The 16,935-nt window shown below is 43.7% G+C and overlaps 2 protein-coding genes and 1 long non-coding RNA gene across 3 annotated transcripts; 1 reads left to right on the top strand and 2 right to left on the bottom strand.

The window, feature by feature from the left end:
• Window positions 1–1,221: 1,221 nt before the first annotated feature.
• Window positions 1,222–8,082, bottom strand: LOC114803385 (usherin-like). The gene is made up of 5 exons (XM_029002914.1): window positions 7,062–8,082; window positions 6,716–6,966; window positions 5,417–5,488; window positions 2,082–2,282; window positions 1,222–1,702 (listed from the first exon to the last, which is right to left on the bottom strand). The coding sequence occupies exons 2-5, from the start codon at window positions 6,875–6,877 to the stop codon at window positions 1,613–1,615; spliced, it is 525 nt and encodes a 174-aa protein (XP_028858747.1). The 5' UTR covers window positions 6,878–6,966; window positions 7,062–8,082; the 3' UTR covers window positions 1,222–1,612.
• Window positions 3,575–4,760, top strand: LOC114803386 (uncharacterized). The gene is made up of 2 exons (XR_003751909.1): window positions 3,575–3,838; window positions 4,644–4,760. It is a non-coding gene; the product is annotated as an uncharacterized LOC114803386 (long non-coding RNA).
• Window positions 8,083–8,494: 412 nt separating the features above from the next.
• On the bottom strand, window positions 8,495–10,837 carry fam110c (family with sequence similarity 110 member C). Its single transcript, XM_029002913.1, has one exon. It carries the CDS (start codon window positions 10,511–10,513, stop codon window positions 9,572–9,574), a length of 942 nt encoding a protein of 313 aa, XP_028858746.1. The 5' UTR covers window positions 10,514–10,837; the 3' UTR covers window positions 8,495–9,571.
• Between the last annotated feature and the right edge of the window lie 6,098 nt (window positions 10,838–16,935).

The following is a 16,935-nucleotide window of genomic DNA, read 5'->3' on the forward strand; positions in this document are numbered from 1 at the left end:
ATTTAATTACATATGTGCATGAACATGAATGTATATCTTTAAATAATAGTGCATCAAAATAAATTCGACTATGGTGAATTTGATCATTTGTTTTAGCTATTTTTCTCAACTCTTCATTTCCAACAAAGTAATGAACACATTTGTCAGAGGTTGCAGACGCCCTATTATATACATACAGTTTTTAGAGCAATTTTGCATTTTTGTTTATTGCTTGCCTGAGGGTGGGCGTGTCTGCCATACATGGAGCACACGAGTCATAACCAATGGTTATTTCTCACTTAGACCCACATTAACCCAAATGATGGGCCAATGCATTCAAGAAAAATGGATTTGATTGACTTGCTTTGCACTTGCTCCAAATTTACAATAATTTACTTGCTCCACACAAGCAATATTATAGCAATTATGGCAAGTCCCATTTTTTTGTTATTCATGTATTATTAATTTTTATTGTCCTTTTTACAAACCTTATTTGGTTAAGAACGTAAGAATGTAAGCAATGTAAGAATACCCTTTTCCAGGTCTTATAGTTCTAATTTAAATTTACAATAATTTACCATTTAAAATTAACCTCACTTGTGCCACACTGACCATATGACCTTTGCAATGTGTGTGTGTGTGTGTGTGTGTGTGTGTGTGTGTGTGTGTGTGTGCTTTAGCACACTTTATTTAATGATGAAGCACTTATGAATATGTTTAGCACTGCGACATCTGCTGGACAGAATGTGAACTTTCCATTTCCATCTCTCCATCTTCGAGAGATGGAAAAACCTGGTTGTGAGGAATCACCTCTTTTCAAAGGACCGTCTAGTGTTTACTGAAAAAAATTGATTTGTGGCTTGTAAAGAGGCACAGCGTTTTGGAACCACCCTGTTTTTCTTGTACTTGCCACAGTATTTTTTCCAAATGGCTCCCAACTATTGTCTTCAAAAAAAAAAAAGCTGTCTGCCAGCATTCAGAATGAATAAAATATTTTGTTAATTTGAAAAAACTCTATATAGACTTTATAATATTGAAATAATATATTTTACCAAGGTTGCATACATGTATCCACCCTAGCATAGAAGTAAAAATGATCTTTCGTCATTATGCCAATCTTGTGAGCCTTGCTCAAGTGCACCTCACAAAGCACTTTGACCACTGCTGGATTTGAACCTGCGACAATGAGTCTCTTTCTTAGCTGCTTGGTCACCATTGCCCAAGAATGATGCTTCTGACCAATTCAGAAAAAAACACCCAGTTTATTTAATGTTGTGCCATGAAAAAAGACAGAATATGTCATATTTGATAGAGCAATCATCCGGGTTCTTCAGTAGTAATCTTGGCCTTTCAGACAGATTGCCCCAGACAGTTCTTTTCTAATCTAACAATGTTTTATACTTCAGTTCATCAATTATCTTTTCACAGACAATGAACACTGCATTTTATAATGTACATACATTGCACAAATTATAAGAAGAACCTTTTTTACGGTTTCTATATTTCATTTTCCCTGATTTCATTCATATCAAGATAAAAAAAATCCTCTTGGTTTCACCAAAACTGTTGAGAGTTGCTGAGCATGCACGGGAAAAGGTTTACAGCAGGGAAGAAAGGAACAATGTGTTGCAGGCTACAGGTTGGTGTCAGTGAACATTGTGTGCTCCTTCCTTACTGTGCTGAATCCCTTGACAGTGTCGGCAAATGACTCATTGTCCATGAACTGTTGAGACGAAATTGTAGACAGTTAGTTGCGTATGCTCCTTGCGCATCAAAAGAGCTTTGTCGTCAGACTCTGTTTTCAACAATGACTGTAAATGTGATATCAGGCAACCATGCCCAGCCAGAACCCGGAAAAACAATCTGTGAAGGATCTTAGGAGGTGGGGCAGAGCTATGAGTACTGGACACCGGCGGTGACAGCCGTAGGACAGGGCCTGTTCCGTGTTTCGTTTGTATTGAATGGATGAATATTGCATTTCTAAAATCATTCTAGCAAATCATCCTTGTAATTAAAGTTCCATTTAAGTTCCGCTTAGATGAATAAAGCAACATGAAAGTGGATTTATAAATGCCTGTTGTAATTGAACATCGATCGCTCACCAGTCCGCTGTCATGACTCCGTACATGGTGATCCCATATGCTGTCATCTCCATCCATAGACTTTTTGTCGATCAGCTGGCTCACACTGCGGTGCAGCGAACTCTGGTGGTGTCCAAGGGTGGAAATGTGCAGCGTTGACACAGTGACTGTACCAGCTTCAAGTGGCACGTCACCTTCCAAAACCTTTTTATCTGCCATCCCCTGATGGCCGGAGGCAAAAGAAGGAAGTCGATCAGATTTTGCATTAGGACATTTTGGTCCTGACTTTTCCCCCTTATGGCTTCATTGAAACTACAACTGTTCTTCAGAAAAAAAGTCTTAATGTTTTTAAGCATGACATGAAAAGGCTCTAGGTCATTTTTTACATTATAGAACAAAACTGAAGCCAGGTTATGTAATAATTAAAAATTACAAACAAGGCAAAATGTTGAGCATTTGCATCTTTCCAAATCAGTTAGTGTGACCAACAGACACCACTTTTCACGACAATAAGGCAGAACAGTGAGATATTGGATAACCCCAGTGCAGAGAGGCACAAGGAGGCTGGCAAATTTCTACCGCTTTGATCTGCAAACATGAACATTTTCACGTTCTAGTTAAAGTTCAGATTTTTAAAAAATATATAAAATAAAAATGTACTACTGTATTAAATATACTAACACAAGCATATTTCAATCACAGTTGTACATAAATATATTTAATGTACCAACACAAATATATTCTAATACAAATAGACATTTAAATAGACTCGCCAGTGGTGGACTGTGGATAATCCCAGGTGAGAAAAAAAATCAACACAGATCAATTGAAAATCTAAAGCCACTTTCAGACTGAACATGCTATAAAATCCATTTTAATTAATCCTAAATGCCGTTTTATGTTTTTTCCATTTTAATTATTTTAATTTATTCACCTAAAAACTATGTGAATATGGAGTGGGTAGGGAAAAAATAACCTGCATGACAAATATATATTTAATCACTGTTCAACAAAGTGCTTGGTCATTTACGCTTTGCATTTGTAAACCATTTACATGCAAATAATATGTGCATTTCATGCAAGGAATTATTTCAAAATATTGCATTCTTCCATTTGTGAAATAAAAGTGCTTCACGTTTGACCTCAACATAAAAAATGTATTAAATAGATAAACATTGGGGAGAAAAAAAGTTGTGTCCACTTGCATAATTAACTGGAACCATAAATAAAAACCACGTTTTGAACCAGCTGATTTGTTCCATGACTGGCTCGTGCTAGTTTGCTTCTATTCCTTGTTTCTGACACGAGTTATTGACTGTAAGTGGTCGTCACGTATGTTCTAACAAAAGCGTTGTTCTTCCGATTCATAAAACAATAATGTTGGCATTGTATTGTTCCGCGCTACACTCAACACTTAAGAACCGAATTCCGTCTGTACACGTTGCGTGTGAACGCGCGCATGCGCGGAACCTGCTGGGTGAGTGATCCGGATTCAAAACAGACGCTGACGTCACTGACCGCGCGTTCACGTCGCGTCCCGCCTCACCCGGAAATAGCGGCCGCTAATTCTGCGTTTTATAGCGGATTCCGTCCCGATAAGATCAGCTTTTATACATCTGTAAGACTATTATGTGTTGTATATCTGTAGCTGAGTTGTAATTTTTCGCCTGTATCCAGAAAAATCAGCAACTGATCTTATTGCAACCATGAATACGGCTCCACCTGGAATCGGGAGTGGTAGAATAAGCACAGATTCATCTAGTCCTGCTCCAGAAAGGGTATGTATTATGTGTCTGCTTGGTAAAATACATATTACAGTTAACATTTCACCAAATTTGTTTAAATAACATTGTTTCAGCATTAACATTTCAAATATTTCACTAATAATTTACAGTCTTTAGTAATCTTGGGAATGAATGGTTGTTCATGAATGTTCCCAATGATTATCAACACTCTGATGTATTTCAGAGTGTCTATATTCATTTTATTAATCACCACTAGATTGCCTATATGTGCTAATGAACAATCAATATACTCTGATGTAGGAAAAGGTAGGACGCGTTGGCCTCTTCAAGTCAGACAGGAAAGTCAGTGGCTAGTGGAGCACCGAAAGATCATAATTTTATTAATTGATTTACATTTTTTAATTGTGAAGTGATTGTCACATGTGTCCTCTGCATTTAACCCATCACCCTGAGTGAGCAGTGGGCAGCCATGACAGGCACCCGGGGAGCAGTGTGTGGGGACGGTGCTTTGCTCAGTGGCACCTCAGTGTCAGTGTTTACAAGAGGTCCTAAGAATAGTTTAAATCAGTAAAATAATTAATATTCAACAGTAGGAAAAGGTACAATATCTTAAGACATTTATTTGAATTCTAACCAGTTATGTCTACCCCACCATTTTGTATTTCGCATGGCAATAGTGATTAACCGTATGTATGAGAAATAACGTGACCCAGAAATTGTGTTGAACATGAAATTAACTTTACAACCATGTCTAGTCCTTGATTTACTGTTGTGGTAATAATTGTGAAACAGTTTATCTATGTATTAAATGTTATATTTTTTGGTTTCTCTCTTGTAGATATCTACATGCATAAAATTTAAACCGATAGAGTAATTGCTGAGTTCCTGGGAACAAGTGTGTCTCATGTGAGAGCAGTGTTTATACAAAAATAAAGTTTAATGGTGATGAAACTTATATAGTGCTGTTTGCTGTATTTATTTGTGCTATATGTTGGTGCCCCGCCCTGGGTGAGTCCCTGCCCTGTGTCCATGTCCCAGGGTCAAACAGCTACAACCCTGAATAGCAAGACTAGCAAGAGATTATGTAAAGTGAGTGAGTGATATATATGATATATATTTAGCACACTTAAGTACTAAATAAGTGTGTAAAAATAATACACTTTTAGTTTTATCATCATGAGTACATTAAAATATACTAAGTACACTTAAAATTGTACTTTAGCATACTTATTTTTTTATATAGGACAAAAATCAACTCAATCAAAACAGATTCATCAAACATATTTCACTGTCTCTTTATACAACAAATACTAAATATATTTATTGCGTTTGATTCTTCAAAATGGCTCAATCTCAGACGCCATAATTGCCACAGAGTAAACTTTTGACTGGTAGTGTATGAATCATTAGGAATGAAGCTGAAATTTTCTAAATAAAAGTCTTGACAAAGAAGACAATTGATGATATTTCTTGTCAAAAAGAAACATGCATTAAGTTTCCTATAACTTAACTAGGAACTGGTAATATGTTTTGTATCAGGGCATGTGTGTTTGTCATTTACACATCTCAAAAATCTTAAGCATGAATAAAACAATACAATATATTTCTCACCTCAAGGTGCCTGGTAAAGCCTTTTAGGGTCACCGAGTTGGAGAAGGCCGTGGTGTCTGGCACTGTATCAAACTGAAATAAAAACATGTGAAAGATTTTTATTGTGCTTAATTCTGCTATAAAATGATGGTCAACAGTATGTGACATGAATGCAGAATGCACGTTCACCCAGCAGAACATTGGCTTAAAGTGAAGTGATTATCACTGTTTTAGACAGCAAGTACAGCACACTGTGACACACAATAAAGTGTGTCCTCTGCATTTATCTCATCAGCCTTAGTGAGCAATGGGCAGCCATGAAGGGTGCCCAGAGAGCAGTGTGTGTGGACAGTGCTTTGATGATGGGGACCTTATTGGCACCTTGGCGGTTCAGGATTTCCTTGGCTTTGACCCAGTGCATTGTGGTCACATGTCTTCACATGTCTATGGCTACAAAACCTGACACTAAGGGCTTGAACTTTGCACTGCTACATAAGACATACTGCACAGGGATTACTCGTTAATGATAAAGAAAAGTGAAAGTGAAGTGATTGTGAAACACTGCAGCACAGCACATGGTGCACACAACAAAATTGTCCTCTGCATTTGTCCCATCACCCTTGGTGAGTGGTGGGCAGCCATGACAGGCACCCGGGGAGCAGCACCTTAGTGATTCGAACCAGCAACCTTCTTATTACGGGGCCGCTTCCTTAACCGCTAGGCCACCTCTGCCCCTCAAGCTTACAGCACCTGGTAATCGCCGGCAGTCTTCCATCCAAACAGATAGAAACAAAAAGTCCCTGTTTGCCGTGGTGCTGGTATGCATTTATTTCTGACACTTCATAATTCCTTATAATACTTTAGGTACGTGAGGCGCAGTATTTCTATTGGCACGTTTACTTTCAGTTGGAACGTGGTACAGGAATAAAAGAGCAAAAATATTGATATCATTGTGCTATTGATCCAATACTGATACCAACTTGGAATCGATAGTATTTTTTTTTAGGATCAATCCGCACATCATTAGTAGTTTGTCCGGTTTTCAGGATATGAGCATCACGCCTGTTATCTCCTCTTGTGCCAGAATGTAACAGGAACTGCACCCCTGTGTGAGGAAGATGATATTCCAACCGATAAACTGAACCCAGGAGCTCCTCCATTACACAATGGCCTACAGGAATGTTAGTGGAAGAGATTCACTTCAGCATTTCTACACTTCTAACCTCCGCAGCGTTTTATTGACTCCATGGTATGTGCAAGCATGTAATGTACTTGGCCATATGTGACTCATTAAACGCTCTAGAGACCTGAGTCTCTTACCAGGTACGAGTTGCTGGGTGGGTACACAGCCATGGGTCCCCTCTTCTGCAGGGGCAGTGGAACCAGGGGTGGTCTCTCCCGGGTGAAAGGAGGCTTGTTGAACGCTTTGTGAAGAAGCAGTCCCAAAAAGATGGCAAGGAGGACCAGGGCCACACCAGCCATCAGCACAATGAACCACAGCTCTTGGTAGAAGGCTGGCCCAACACCCCGTGTGCCTGCCCGGCCCCCATCAGGAGTGGGCAACACAGTGTCTGAGAAGGATAGAAGAAGTGACATCATCAGAATCGTGCAGGAACCCCGCGCATGCAGTTTCGAGAAGACAGAAGAAAGCAGGTTTCAGACTCACCAGCGTGTGTGTCCGTGGTGCAGTGGCTTTCCTGGGGTGTCGGGACCCCTCGAATGAGAACTACATCTGCCCCAGCCACTGCTCTTCGGGGCGAAGTTGACGGGCACTTCTGGGTCGCGAGGAAGGCTCCTGCCTGTTAGGCCATCAATATTTCACTCGGCTACTTACTCTGGGTGAGGTGACCTCCTCCACGTTCTGGCAGAAGCACCGTTGTGGTGGACTACCGGTGGCCTTCCAGGAGAAGACTCGGACCGTTCCCGATCAATTCATACCCAGGCCGCAGTTCCGTTCAGTAGAGTTATGCACAGCAGGAGCTGCACAGGCTTCTCCTCCGCTCCAGATCCTGTCCCCTGCGGCGCTATGGCAACAGAGAGCGCTGCGGTGACAGCGGATCGGTTTACCCCATCTCTTAATGACAGGAAGCAGCAGAGTGTGACACACAGAACGCACCGCGGCAGCGCGTACCTCCACACCGGCCTTCCTCTTCACAACCATCTCCGTGGCCTCAGAGGCCAAAACATCTCAAAACCACCAACTGCACAGAAACCGCCGACAACAGTATAGGAGTTCATGCGGATTTTTCCGTTTGGCGTTATGGAAATTGCAATATTCTACATTTCAGGATGAATGCAGTACGTGGGAAACGTGAAACCAGTAAGCCGGTGGCAACTGAGATACGGAGCCGATGTTCCCATAATTCACCTACAAGCTGTAGCTTCAGGAACGTTCGGGAACAACACGTGCAAGCGCGTTTCAACCGTCCAGTGTAGAAAGTGCACATTCCGTAAAAAGCTACAAAAGATCCATGGACGAGAAGAGACTCGTCCAGCGTAGGGGTACATCTGTGGTTCCGAGCCCGGTGACGTCACCGAGGTATTTACGTGTATGAGCCCAATTCAGGAAAGGTTTTCAGAAAGCTGCTCTAGTCATTTCTTGGTTCAACCATCTAATCATTATTTGCACTGAGAAATATTTAACCTTCCGCAAACACCAGCTGTAAGAATATTTCATGGGTTATAAACACTATACCACATGTACAACAGGCCAGTGGTGGCCTAGCGTGTAAGGAAGCAGACCCGTAATCGGAAGGTTGCCAGTTCGAATCACGGGCCACTGAGGTCCCACTGAGCAACGTACCTGCCACTGTGTGCTGTGCTTCACAATGACAATCACTTCACTTTCACATTTTTTTACTGCCTTAAGAGGGATTCTGTGACCTTGTGAGCATCAAGTCAAAGAAATGAATTTCTCTGATGTTCACAGGTTTTTAAAATGTTATTAATGACTCAAAGGAAGAAAATTACAGAGAGAGAGACGTGCATGTGCAAACATAATAGAGAAGGCATTGAATTTCATGAACCCCACCCGAAGATGTCAATTGTGTTCAGGACACATTCCGCCAAGGTGCTCAGAACAGACTATGGAAAAAAATGTATACTTAATATAATTTATTATTTTCCAATACTGAATAATTATGTTCAGCACATTTCACATTGAAAGTGATACACTGCAACACAGCACACACTGAGTAGTGACAAAATGAATATTATTTACAAAAGATGTTAAGGATGTCCAAAGCGCCTTACCATCAGTAGTGGCAGGGACAGTCCCCCTGGAGACACTCGGGGTTACGTGTCTTGCTGAGGGACACGGTGGTGGTAAGTGTGAGTAGAAAGTAAAAACAAAATACACGTTTAAACTACCAGCATTATCCTAATAGCAGCAACTTTATTCTGGAACTTGGAACTTCCAAAGGGGGAACACTGTGTTCCGGTATTTCAAATAATGTCAACATAGTGAACAAATTATGACAACGTTTCCAAATCTACAAATATGCAATATTTCTGCAACTAGTTCTGGCATGTTTTTTTCAGCGTGTTGTTTAAATGGCATCAAGATTTTAAGAACAGGAGAAAATGTAACAATGTTCATCCTGCTATGGGTACCAAGACTGAAAATGAACTGGATTGACGGGTTCTGGACCAAGTGTGCAGTCCATTTCTGCTTATTATTCGATCCCAGGGGATCTATCTGTAGACTGGATGTGACTGGAAAACTTTATATTTTTACTAACTCTCACACTGCCCTTCACTTCCACTCGATTCATTACGGCTTATTCTTAAGCAGGGCCCGTTCTGGGACACTGTGTGCAGGGCGGGGCACACACACAATCACACACACACACCCACACACACACACAGGGAGAAGAATCACAAGTCAGAACTCCCGACCTTGGAGGTGGGAGGCCACGACGCTCACCGCCGCGCCATCGTGCGGCCAATCCAGGGTCCCAAAGGACACAAGGCAGCCTTACACCAAACTTAAACCACGATAAGCCACCTGCCATGTCACATGGGCGTGTCTTGCAAGGACGCCATCACAGGGTCTAGAGAAGGAACAGGGATTTTAAGGCGGGCAGCTTCACAGCATCCTGGATGCGTGTCTGGACTGTGGAATGTCATAATTGACTCATTGTTAATATCGCGCGTTATGAAAATCCCTTTGTGTCCTCAGTCCAGGTCGCGCAGAACCTTCCCAGACTCCGCCGCGTTCCTGCAGCTGTACAGCCACTTGATGACCCGGGCGTTGCGCTCCACGGCGGACGTGGGGTTCGCCTTGGGGACCTCGTCCTCGTGGAGCCCGCCGCTGTCCCCGCTGCTCCGCGAGAACTGGTCCTCGGACGCGGCCACGCTCACGCTCCGGACCTTCGCGTCCGTGGTGTCCGTGGAGTGCGCGGAGAAGTTCTCCCTGCCCAGCGTGTCCACCACCTCGCCGTCCAGGCCGCAGAACTTGAAGAAGGCGTCGAAGTCGGCGAAGTTCTTGGAGTACCTGGAGCTGATGTCGGAGTGGGACCTCCCCACGCCCCTCCGGCCCGTGGGCTCGAGTTCCTCCAGGCGCCTGTGCTGGGGTCTCCTGAGGACCTCCTCGGCCGGTGGACCTGCTTCTCCGTTCTCCTGGTCCTCCTGGTCCTTGTTCTTCGGGGCTCTGAGCAGCGGTTCCCGGCGCTGAATCCGCCTGTTGTCCCCGCCGGCGGGGCTTCTCAGCAGGTCGCATTTCTGCCGGTACAGCAGCAGCGAGTCGGGCCGCTTCTTGGAGCTGTTGCGCTTCACGGCGCCGGTCGCTTCTGCCGCGTCCTCCGGCGCCTCGTCCTCCGGGTCCGCGCTGCCGAACGAAGCCGAGAAGGAGGAGGAGGAGGCGGCGTCGGCGGCGGCGGCGGCGGGTCCCTGCGCGGAGCTCTTCAGGTACCGGGGTCTGCTGGCCGCCAGCCTCTCCGCCGCGCTCAGGCCCGTCTTGGTCTCGGTCCCCAGCTGCCGGCGCAGATGCTCCGGCCCCTTCACCCGGATCCGCGGGGGAGGCTGCATTTCCAGCACAACGGCGCGTTTAACGGAGAAAGCTGCGGGTTTTAAAGTTGCTGGGAAGACACGACGTGCCCGGACACGCAGGACGCGCATGTGGAAGGCCGGTCAAGAAAAAAGCAGGAGATAAAAAAAGCGCCTTTTTATCGCCCCTCCATACACACGAAGAAACGGCGTTAAATATTTTTCTGCTCTTTCAGGATTTCAGCCAACGTGTAACAATTAACTAATCACAGTCATGAGATGATGGTGGTGATGATGATGATGATGGGCTCTTAGCTGAATTATAATTTACATCTTCAACAAACAACCAAAAAAAAAACACTGAATGTCAGTAACGGAGAAGCCAGCCAGTGAAGATAAACAGTCAGACCTGAAAAGGGTCTAAAGGAGTAAAACAGGCTTTTTACATCCTGGCATGATGTGACATCACACAGATACGCTGCGGTTCAGTTTAGCCTCACTCTTTGGATGGGAAACAATTATTTAATTTATTAAAAGGACGTCAAATGGGTGACATCACCAAACAAGGACCCAATGGAGAACAGACACAAACAGGGCAGCTTTATACAGGCAGACATAGGTGTGAACAATCGGGGAACTTAGCAACACAGGACAAACACAAAACTCTGGTCCGAACGCCGGACCCGGAGTATCCCCTTCCAGACCCGGATCCGGACATTCTTCAATTACATTAATATTTACATTTACGGAATTTATCAGATGCCCTTATCCAGAGCGACTTACAATCAGTAGTTACAGGGACAGTCCCCATGTAGACTCAGGATTAAGTGACTTGCTCAGGGACATAATGTGGCGCTCAAAAGTGGGGTTTGAACCTGGGTCTTACCCGGTAGCCTACTTCCATATTGTTCTATATAACCTACTATACTGGTAGCTGGAAATGGCTGTTAATGATGGAATATCTGCATAAATGTAGAGAGACAGATTATCTGTTCCAGTGGAATTCTGCGTTTATTAACCCATGTCTGCCGCTCTAAAAGTTTCATTGATTATTAGAAACCCATTTCAGTTAAAAAAAATTCAAATTCTAATTTTATTTGTCACATACTTAGTCATACACGGTATGATATGCAGTGAAATACTTTTTTGCGATGTGAAAACATGAAAACATTCACATACATGTGAAAACATGGCCTTCTTTCAGTATCTAGTGCCTCAGTACATGCGGCTTATTATTTCAAACTTTACATTTACATTTAAGGCATTTGGCAGAATTTTGAAGTGGCCCTAAACCTTTGAACGGTCGTGTTTCTTTTACTCCTGTTTTAGTCCTTCCAGCCTTCCATACACACACACCTTTCTTCCTGGGCATGCCAGCACCCAGGTGAAGCACACCTTGAGCGTATCCTGCTCTGACATCACAGGTAGTGGAGAGTAAAGGTCAATGTGTCTTGCACACTCTCATTCTGCCACTACTTTCTTATCTTATAGCTGCACTGAATATTTTCTCCTTTTTAAAAAGTCAGCTTTTCTTCTCCCAGAAGGAAACAAGATATGTTTGATTAGGGGGGGTAGTAGCCCAGCGGGTAACACATTCGCCTATGAACCAGAAGACCCAGGTTCAAATCCCACTTACTACCATTGTGTCCCTTAGCAAGACACTGAGTGTCTCCAGGGGGACTGTCCCTGTAACTACTGATTGTAAGTCACTCTGAATAAGAGCGTCTGATAAATGCTGTAAATGTAAATGCTGTAAATGATTAATCAGAGTCTCATCTCTTGATCTTCTTGCAAGCTTCATGACATGATCATTAGTTAATGAATGAAGGAAAACACACACAGTTGTGCATTTGGTCAAACTGCAGCCCCTAAACTCCAAGGTTGGGGTTTTTATTCCTTCCTAGAGCATGTCAGAACATGTCAACAATATTGTGAAATATGCTGTGGGATCAGGGCCAGTTCTAGACAGGAAATAATGAGGGGGCAGAAAGAAATATGAAGAAGCACATGATGGTAATGGGGGTGGGAAATGGGTGGGGTGCTTTGGATAACTGTTTTTGTCCTGTAACTGGATTGCACTTTGTCAGGCCTCTACTCTAAGACCTGTCCAACTTGGGTGTCCCACCTGAGGCCTGATCTTAGGGTCACTGAAGCACACAAACCCCCTGAACACAGCAAGGTGTTCAACAAAATAACATATTCTTCATTAGATTATAACATTACATTTTCCTTAACTGGATGGCCTATAGCAAATATATCAAACCCAACAATAACTCTTCTCACTTGCCAATATGAGGTTGGCATAGTTGAAAAAAGGATGCATCTCACAGCATTAACTTTCTTTGTGGGAGCTGCTGGGGTGGGAAGTGAAAAAGCTTTGTGTCCTGGCCTTCCAGTCGGCTGACAGGCTTACAGTGGTGCTTGTGGGATTGAGAAAGTAACACTTTGTGATTTTTCCTGGTCGTTTCCTGTCATGGGATAAAACCCAGATAAAATAAATCACATGCAAAAAAAAGCTCACAATTTATGTGTGCACACTGTATAGTCCGATTCTCTGATGCGACCTGATTACTCACACTACAGTCCCTGACAAAAGTCTTGTCACTTGTGTACAAATTGACCACAAGTGCCGCTGAAATATATTTCGAATCAATATTTTTTTTACAAGAAATGGCTCATTTTATTCCCAACAGCTTTTGTAATAATGTTTCAGTGCAAAACGAAACTGTCAAAAAGTATTCTAATATTCAAAGCTCGGTAAAGCCTATTGAGTCAATTTTTGCAAAGACATAAGTGTTGTCGTCTTGACACCTTCAATGTTTCTCAGCATCAAGTACAGAGAATAAAAAAAAGATCTGAAGAGACTGGAGACATTTTTGACAAGCCCAGGTCAGGCAGGCCCTACAAGACAACTGGTCCAGAGGACCGTTTGTTGGCTCGAAAATCCAAGACCAGCCCATTTTCAACTGCAGCAGAGTTCCACGAGACCTGGTCACCTGAAGTCACTGTGTCAACCACATGTTGGATTCTGTCTTGAAATGGCCTCCATGGTCGAATCAGTGCCCAGAAGCCAGTACTAAACAAAAGACAATTGAAAAATAAAAGAGGAAGCAGTACATATGGCTGCACTATAGAAAGGGGGGCTAACAAAAATGTATTTGATTTACCACTATAAATAACTTTTCTTCCTGTTGCTCCAGTCATGATAAGTAGGCGAGATCATGTTAAAATGGTTTGTTTGTTTCTGCCACAGCTAAACGACCCGATTGTGGGTCCTGGCCGGGTCAGGAGGGTGAATCGATGATTGTATATCATGTACACTGTACAATGCACAACGTGGTTATTCTGTTATTTTCTTGCCCCAGCGTAGCACCGGCCCCATCTGGGATGATTTGCCAGGAAGAAATATTTAAATACAAACACAAATAGGCAAGCTAAGTTAATGTATTAGCTTTCGCTATCGTTATTGTTGTCAATCGGCGTCAGTTTCACCCGAACTAGGTACACGCCCACTCTTGCGTAGTCGTGAAACAGGTTATAGTCAACTCCACTACCTGTGGACCGCACCTGTAGCCACTCACAATTTGACCTGTACTTCTGGTACTACTCTCACGCTGCCGCGTCAGCCCTTGTGTGAAGACCCACTTGGATAAAGACCTGCGACTCGTCCTGCGCGACTCAACCGAGCAGTAAAACCAAAATACAGGTAAATTCCCTCATGTTCTTCTCCTACTTCTTTTTGCTGATCATGTCCTTCCAGAACATTCCGCTCATTCACTCCAGGCGCCCTCCTCAATTCAATATACACAGAACATGCAACACACATAACCTGCACACACTCGCCCAGGCCACGTCTTGCCACCCTGAGTACTTGTTCGGACTGTGGAACTGTCAGTCGGCAGGCAACAAAGCCGACTTCATTCCTGCTTTTGCAACAGAACGAAACCTCCAAGTACTCGCACTGACTGAGACCTGGATCCGCCCCCAAGACTCCGCTACACCTGCAGCCCTTTCTACAGACTTCTACTTCTCTCATACCCCCCGCCCCACTGGCAGTGGAGGGGACACAGGCTTGCTCATTTCCAAGGACTGGAAATTCACTCCCGTTTCTGCTATTCAAACAACCAGTTTTGAGTTCCATGCAGTAACTATTACACACCCAGTAAAATTGTCCATAGTTGCTGTATATCGTCCTCCAGGTCCGCTGGGGAACTTTGTAGAGGAACTAAACTCTCTCCACCATTATAGATGAGGAACTGCCCCTTGTGCTACTAGGAGACTTCAACCTTGATCTCCTCAAGCCACAAACAACTTGACTTCCAACACTTCATCTCTGCTTCCAACTTCACACTTCTCTGCACGCCCGCAACGCACAGAGCTGGAAAACAACTAGATCTCGTACTCACACGCAAATGCTCCACAGCCAACACATCTGTCAATTCTCTACATCTATCCTATCACTCTTTTATTCACTTCAGACTATTCCCCCTGGCACGCACCACACCCACCTCACACTTAACACAATTTCGCCGTAATCTCCGCACCCTCTGCCCTACTCGACTGTCTTCTGCTGTTTCCTCTGAGCTCTCCCCCCTAGACATCCTCTCTATTCAGGACCCTAACTGTGCCACAGACATCCTCTGCTCCACACTAACATCTTGCCTCGAGAGACTCTGCCCTCTAACCTCAAAACCAACACGTGCGACTCCACCCTCGCCGTGGATCTCTGACGAGGTTCGTCGCCACAGGACCCATCTTAGAGCAGCTGAAAGGCAGTGGAGGAAATCCAAGTGCCCGCTTCAACTTAATAAGTATCAATCTCTCCTGAAATCCTTCTCTGCTGCTGTCACTACAGCAAAGACCAGATACTTCCAGGACAAAGTAAGCAACTGCAATGACTCTCGAAAACTTTTCTCGACTTTCAACCGTCTCCTGAATCCTCCACCCCCTCCACTTCTCATCTGAAGACATTGGTACCTTCTTCACAGAGAAGGTGGCTGACATTAGCAAACAATTCTCACCGCCTAACCCCAGACTCCGTCCTGCTGTTACCTCTGAAACCAGGACACTGTCTTCCTTTACTCCCCTCTCTGAATCGGACGTGTCTAAACTTCTCCAGTCTAGTCACCCCACCACCTGCTCCCTGGATCCAATCCCCTCACACCTCCTTCAGTCCATACAGCCCACCATATTATCTGCTCTGACACACGTCTTAAATTCTTCACTCACAACATGAACATTTCCCACTGCTTTCAAACAGGCTGTCATTGCTCCCCTGCTCAAAAAACCCACATTAAACCCGTCTCTATTGGATAGCTACCGCCCAGTCTCCAACCTTCCTTTTTCTTTCAAAAATTCTTGAAAGAGCAGTCCTGGCTCAACTTTCCTCATTTCTCCACGAGCATGATCTTCTCGACCCTTTTCAGTCTGGTTTCAGGAAAGGGCATTCAACTGAAACCTCCCTCCTGGCAATGATGGATGACCTTCGTGCTGCAAGAGCTGCCCGCAGATCATCTGTCCTTGTCCTACTTGATCTATCTGCTGCCTTCGACACAGTTAACCATGAAATTCTTCTCACCACACTCTCTGATTTAGGAGTTACAGGAACCGTACTAGATTGGTTCACCTCTTATCTTCACGACAGGTCCTTCAAGTTATCATGGGGAGGTGAGACATCTGTCCTCTCTAGGGTAACCACAAGGGGTCCACAAGGCTCTGTCCTTAGCCCCCTTCTATTCTCAATATACACTCGCTCACTTGGTCACATCATCCAATCACATGGCTTCTCCTATCACTCTTATGCTGATGACACCCAGCTCTATCTGTCATTCCCACCAGAAGATGCTACTATAGCAACAAAAATTTCGGCCTGCCTCTCAGACATTTCGGCATAGATGTCTGAGCGACACCTCCAACTTAATCTATCAAAAACCGAGATTCTGATCTTTCCAGGCAACAATTCCCCTCAGCAAAACCTTTCAATTCAAATTGGCTCGCTACTGTTAACACCCATTGCATCTGCAAAAAGCCTTGGAGTTTGGACAGATGACAAACTGAGTTTGAACCATCATGTTGCTGCGATCTCCAGATCCTGCAGGTTCACTCTCTACAACATTCGCAAGATTCGGCCTTTTCTCTCGCAACAGGCTACTCGTCCAGGCAATGGTCATCTCCAAACTTGACTATTGTAACTCTGCAGTCACCATAAAACCACTCCAGATAATACATTATAATTATTTGTTTCGTCTAGCACTTAACAATCTCTGAGCATGCTCTTCACTGACAAGTTTGAGCCTTATCAGGGCTCTTAGTTTGTAAACTCAATATTCTATAGAAATCGAACAAGAATTGCTGGTGTCTTCCTCTTGTAAGTCGCTTTGGATAAAAGCGTCTGCTAAATAAAGTAAAGTAAAGGTCAAAATAAGGGCAGGGCATGTGTGTTCGCATGGATTCATGAAACTACCATGACTACCAAGATATTTCAATTTAATTTCTAGTTTGAATTAAAATTTAAATTCATTTTAAATTCAAAATTTAAATGACATTCATAGAGG

This window comes from Denticeps clupeoides, chromosome 14, assembly GCF_900700375.1.
Source record: "Denticeps clupeoides chromosome 14, fDenClu1.1, whole genome shotgun sequence".
Classification (NCBI taxonomy): Eukaryota; Metazoa; Chordata; class Actinopteri; order Clupeiformes; family Denticipitidae; genus Denticeps; species Denticeps clupeoides.

Coding starts and splice junctions, on each gene's coding strand:
- LOC114803385 (XM_029002914.1), bottom strand. CDS start 6,877: ATGGCTGGTGTGGCCCTGGTCCTCCTTGCCATCTTTTTGGGACTGCTT. Junction 5,489..6,715: donor CACCCAGCAACTCGTACCTG/GTAAGAGACTCA, acceptor TTTTTATTTCAG/TTTGATACAGTGCCAGACAC. Junction 2,283..5,416: donor GCTTTACCAGGCACCTTGAG/GTGAGAAATATA, acceptor TCCGGCCATCAG/GGGATGGCAGATAAAAAGGT.
- fam110c (XM_029002913.1), bottom strand. CDS start 10,513: ATGCGCGTCCTGCGTGTCCGGGCACGTCGTGTCTTCCCAGCAACTTTA.